Source organism: Oculina patagonica, unplaced genomic scaffold (genome assembly GCF_052425735.1).
Source record: "Oculina patagonica isolate OP01 unplaced genomic scaffold, crgOcupat unplaced619, whole genome shotgun sequence".
Lineage (NCBI taxonomy): Eukaryota > Metazoa > Cnidaria > Anthozoa > Scleractinia > Oculinidae > Oculina > Oculina patagonica.
The window spans coordinates 1-5,785 of NW_027558492.1; the positions used below are offsets into that span (position 1 = coordinate 1).

Consider the following 5,785-nt stretch of genomic DNA (forward strand, 5'->3'; position numbering starts at 1 on the left):
GTCATAGGCGGCGGAAAGGTGGCGGGGGCAGCCCCCACGCTTTGTTGCCGAAAATATCGCGAGCGCAGCGTAAAATTGGTTTGTCCAGATATTCCGTCTCCTGAGTGAGTTCAAACATCTTCGAAACTTCCTTGGAAAAGCTCGTTTATATTCGGAAAAGTTCGAAAATGATCGGGAACGTTCTTACGGCCTTCGAACAACAATCGGAGAATGTTTGTATTATGTTTTTAATCAAGTTACGATGACCTAAAACCAAGACTAGAGTCTATATGAAACAATCGGAGAATCTTCGGAAATATTCGGTTTCGAAAATGCTCAAAAAACAAAAGGTTGATAGAATGGAAAAAAGTTGCTCCAAATATGAAAACATGCCGACTATTTTTGGAACAGTCTCAGCCCCCCACGTTCCAAAACGCTCCGCCGCCTCTGCCGGTTAATATAAGGAATATTTCAGGAGTCAAAATAAAATGATGTTACATGTCATGGTTAGATTTTCAGTAAAAGTCAAAGGGATTCATGTCATCAGGAGAACGCCTGGCCAGTAGTTCCAAGTCTTTGGAGTTTTTTACCTTTGTAATCCTTTACTATAAAATTTCTGGCAATTTGAAAGTACAGCGACCAGCTCTTATTACGACCACCATTGTGAAACCTTGTTTGAACTGTCCCTCAAACTCTGTAATTAAAAGGTCTCTTAAGCGACCGCTTCCGTAAGCGTCCGTGATAACCTTCGCGAAATACAATCTGGTCTTTTCCGTTTTTATCATAAACATAAGTAATCAGTCAAAGATTCTGATTAGTTTTAGTCAGAACTTTCAGAACTTTACAAAACGTATGCACTACTTCATCACATTTATCCAGACGTCATTAAATAACATTGCCTAATGATGTTGGTTGATAAAGATTTTCGAATAACAATTTCAAAATGATTTACGTTGGAAATGAGAAACAGTATTTATCCTGCCTGAAGAAGAAGAAAGCTTTTTATCTTCTCGTAAAACTCTGGTAGTCGACCTGCCTCTTTTTATTTCACGACCGGCTCTAGCTCTAGGTACGACCACTTTTTCGAATGCCCGAGGATGGTCGCCTACGAAAGCTTCGACTGAAATTTCCTCATAACAAAAATAAACTTTAAAGTAAAAATTGATCATTTTATCATGCTTAGCAGTAATTTGTGTCGACTACTTGACCAAAATTTATGCTCCGCGTTAGAGACGCACGCCCCAACAAGCTTCTTTCCTACCTGAACTAAGAATGATCAAGGGGAAATTAAAGAAACCCCTTGAGATTGCTGTGGTCCTGCGCCAGAAACCTTGCTATAGCCAGCATTTACTAATTTGTCTTATGGATCCTTTCCTTTTAGCTTTGAAAAATAAGCCCTAATGGGCACCTCACTCATCGCTGAAGCTAGGGTCGTACCTAGGATTTTTTATCTGCGAGGGCAGACTCCGCACACTTTAAGTTTTCTTAATTTTTTTGAATTTCGTTTTTTCTTTTCTTCAGTTGTCTTAGTTTTTTTTTTTAGTTTTCCTGGCGGGGGCAACTGAACCCCCTCCCCTTGCTCCCCCGCTATGTACGGCCCCCTGGTAGCTGCGGAGCGCGAGGAGTATAACCGCCGTTTGCAACCAGAGTGACATGCAGCTCAGTTTTGCATTTTTTATTCCTTATTTTTCTTTTCTTTTCAGTCAGACACAAACATTTATGACAAGTACTCAAGCATCTCAAGACTGCAAAACAGAATGGAGAACCATTTATGTTATACATTCAACATAGCCTTAGGTGTAAGCTTCTTTACTATAACAAGCTTGAGAGAATGAAAACAAATAAAGGGATTCTTGCGATGATTGTGTCTTTGTGGTCATTTTTATTTGATTTTGTCTCTGATACTGCAGAGACATTGTTCATTGTATTCCGTTACATCTCGACGCAAACGACAGCATGACGCTACCAAAGGAAACGATGCTCGGTCATGAATCAGGATTCAATTGGTCAATTGTAACTTTGGCTTTTGATGGTCTGAATGCTGTTTTCACTCTAGTATTAGCGAACGGCGCTTACGGTAGGAAAAGATGTTGTGGATCAAATTTAGGTCAAATTTGCTATTTTGGTGAATTTGCTACAAGCTTTTTCAACACACGGTGGCCACGAGCGCACCAGTAAAAGGCTAGTACTAAACAACTTTTAAATTTTCTTTGATTTTTTATTTTTTACATCCTCAGTCTAGATTAGGGCATTGAAGTTTGCCTTGTTCATAATAGAAGAAAAAATTCTAGCTAGGTGTTTAGAGAATGAGTGTTGTAACAACATTCATTCTGCTGACTTTCTCCATTGTTGTAATTCCACCAGCACCACCGCGACCACCAAATCCGCCGTCGACAATGCGTACGCTGGCTCTTCCACCCACTCCTCCCTGAAGAAATCCTCTAGCCCTTCTCCACCACCTCCTATGGCGCTTTTACGCTATGCTCAAGTACTCAGTTAAAAGCAAGCTTAATCTGCAAAAAAATTAAGTCCAAAGTAAGATTCACGGTTCAATTCCAGATTTTATTTTTTAACATTCATTCATTAATGTGTAAAAAATGGTGTCATCTAAGTACATGGCTTAGTAGATCTTGGAAAAATAAAGTTAGCATTATGTGGTGATTATTAGGCAAGGCAAGCGTGGTTTTCAGGGTTTTGTCAGTAAATGGAATGAGTCAGTCATGTATCACAGACTGACAGCTATATTTATCATTTTTTCACTTACTTGTTGATTTCAGGCACCTGTATTTGACTTCCAGATATTTGTATGTTCCAGCACATGGATCGCCACCAAACTCTCGGTTATTTGCAAGCAGCTCGCAGCTGGTTTTGCAGCTGCACTTGTTCTGCACAATTCCAAGGGAATTGCTGGAAACACAGTTTATGTCGCTCATACTGACATGAATGCATGTTCGACGGTCCAGCCTGCCATAGTTCGCGTCCAGCACGTCAATTATCTTTCCGCTTGGGCAGTTGACGTTTGCTTTATGATTCTCACAAATGATTACGGACCGTAGCTCCTCTTCAGCGGATCCAAAAACGAAAAGAAAAAAAAAAGAATTCATATTCTTAATAATCTCACGGCTCACAACGGTATTTTTGATCAAAATTACGACACTGGATGTAGTCAGGAGCCCAAGTAGCACTGCCGCCTTTCTGATAAGATAAGCATCCCTAGGTTTTTAAACAAACAGCATTCTCATCACAGCTGTTTGTTGCGTTAGGACACTCTTTTTTTAAAACAACAAAAGGAAGTGAATTCGAATAAGTTTCATTTTAGATGTTCTGCCTACAAACGGTGTTACAAATTAACCAGTGCAATCTTTGCCATCACCATAGAATCCATCTTTGCACGTACAGCTATAGAATCCCCGGGTATTGTTACACACAACATTAACATCACAGCGAGCTAAGCCAAGCCAAGCCAGTAGCTAATAAGAGACTGACACTTTTGAACGTCCAATTGAAGTTGCTCTCACCTGCTTCGCAGTTTTCTCCTGTATAACCAGCTTGACACAGGCAAATGTATCTCTTGTCTGTAAATCCATTCAGGCACGTGGCATTATGAAGGCATGGGTTACTGAAGCATGGGTTCTGATAAGAAGAAAGAATGTCTTTTCAGTTTATTCTTTAATATAACTTAGCTGACCCCAGAGTCCACAATCTTTTTGGTCTGCGCTAGCCTGCGTGGCCGGCTCCAACACCGCCGGGAGTCCGCGATTCGCGGACTCATGGACTCATATTGTCAAATCTGAAAAATCTGATAGGTTGAAAATACAGAACGAGTACTCTGCGCATGCTCACAAATTGGAGCCGGCCAGAAGTTAAGCCAGAGGTCTCGTTCCCTGGCGCAGACCAGAAGGATCGTGGACTCTGAGGACGAAAATGCTTAGCTTTTCATGAAAACAAAAACCAAACCTTATATTAAGATATCATCGACTGTAATTTCTAACCTTAGTGGCCCAATAAAGAAATCCTTCTTGTGGTTTAAGATCTCCAGGGTGTCGAATGTGGTCAGAGTTGCTTAACTGGCATAAGCTGACACCGTCGTCTGCTGCCGGGCCGATGTTAATAGACACACATGTACTTTCCATGCCGCAAAGAATTCTACATTCAAATCCTATTTCATCAATTCCCATGTCTAAAGGAATGCTTTCAATCACGTGACCTTGCAGAGCAAATCCTTCAACTGGTTTGACAAACCTAAGACTGCGGCAGCCAAGACCTGCAAACAGTGATAGTTTATATTCGAATTCACTACGACATCATTATTATCGCGACACCTAATGAAGGTTTTAGTCTATTCAGACTAGTTTTGATCAACGGAAATCGGAAGTTTATTCTGATTGCATGGTTTAATTTTTCCTGCTATGTTGCAAACTCTGGGGAAAACATAAAAATTTTAGGGAAGAAGTAATTTAAAGTTTTGATGAAACAGCTGCTACACATGAACTGAAGGTGCAAATCATGTCATGGTGAATCTTAAATTAGATTCACTCGGGTTACAACTATGCGCCAACCAATCGAATCTAATGTTTTTTGGTCCTCTACTGCAGAAAAAGCGTTAATGACCGTTAATATTTCTCGCAATAATTTGAAAATTTCAAAAAAAAAATCATCATCAGTTAGGAAGCCGTCATACAGAAACCTTTAACTTAGCTAATACAGACAGTTTACTCACCATGGTGGTCAGCAATCGTGGCACAGTGAAGCCAGCCTCCCCAAAGAACAAAAACCAAAAGCAAGGACTGGTTTGGAAAAGACTGACGGCCTTTCATTTCTTGTAGCCTCATCAGCGCGCAGAATCGGTCACTTTTAGTGATTGACCCTTTGAAGAAGCTTTAAGCTTTTAAGCCCGAACTTAAAATTGTAACGGCACAACTCTACTCTGGGTCGTGAGTTACAATGCACTAATCATCAGTGAACTATGACGCTCGCACCAGTCCTGTTTATCGGGACAAAGCAATGAATGTTTAATAGCTACAGATGTTTATACAAAACGGTTCGGATTGTGAATAACTTATAATGAGCGAGCTAACATAGAGCATAAGTTAACAAGCTTATATGACGGACGTTTTTTGTTTGACAAAAAACTGCAAATAAACTAAACAGTACATACCGTATGTTTACATAAAAGATAAAAAATCAAGGCGTTTTTGTCGGTGGCTACTTCAAAATTTCGTGTTCAGCTTTCTTTTATTTGCGTTTCTTGAATAAACTTCAGGTAAAAACTGCTCAAAATTTTCTTTGGCAAATTCTTCAAGGCAAAAAAAGCATTAGAATGTTAATTACAGCAGAAGGCGAAATTTAACAGAAATCTTAAAACGAACAAATTTACACAGTCAACCATTAAAATAAATCCAGGTTTATTTGATTTTCGCTGTGTTTGTTTCCACGCTTGAGTATACTCGCATAAGAGTTGATTAGAACTAGCTTTTTGCGTCTACGATCTGCCAAAGTCCAAAAATAGAATTAAAGTATGTTAAACACAAATTTTCTCAATTGGATGGTTCTGTACATGAAGGCTATGTCAACAGCTCTGGACTCTTTTCAACTGCTTTATTCGCACATTTTGAGGCTTCTACTGACCTGACGGAACGGTGCACGCCTCTTCAACGCGCTTATTTAACATGAAAATTGTTTTTTAGACAATAAAAAATAGACTAGCTATATTATGCCTCAAGACAGACCTCAAACAAATTGTCACTTCTTCGCTTTTAACACTTAAAAGCGGGCAGCCGTATTTAATCAGGTGCGGGTACAGGAT

The 5,785-nt window shown here is 39.7% G+C and overlaps 1 protein-coding gene across 1 annotated transcript; it reads right to left on the bottom strand.

The window, feature by feature from the left end:
- Positions 1-2,326: 2,326 nt before the first annotated feature.
- On the bottom strand, positions 2,327-4,830 carry LOC144641025 (uncharacterized). The gene is made up of 5 exons (XM_078500083.1): positions 4,700-4,830; positions 3,972-4,243; positions 3,422-3,612; positions 2,744-3,192; positions 2,327-2,492 (listed from the first exon to the last, which is right to left on the bottom strand). The coding sequence occupies exons 1-5, from the start codon at positions 4,809-4,811 to the stop codon at positions 2,488-2,490; spliced, it is 1,029 nt and encodes a 342-aa protein (XP_078356209.1). The 5' UTR covers positions 4,812-4,830; the 3' UTR covers positions 2,327-2,487.
- Positions 4,831-5,785: the final 955 nt, after the last annotated feature.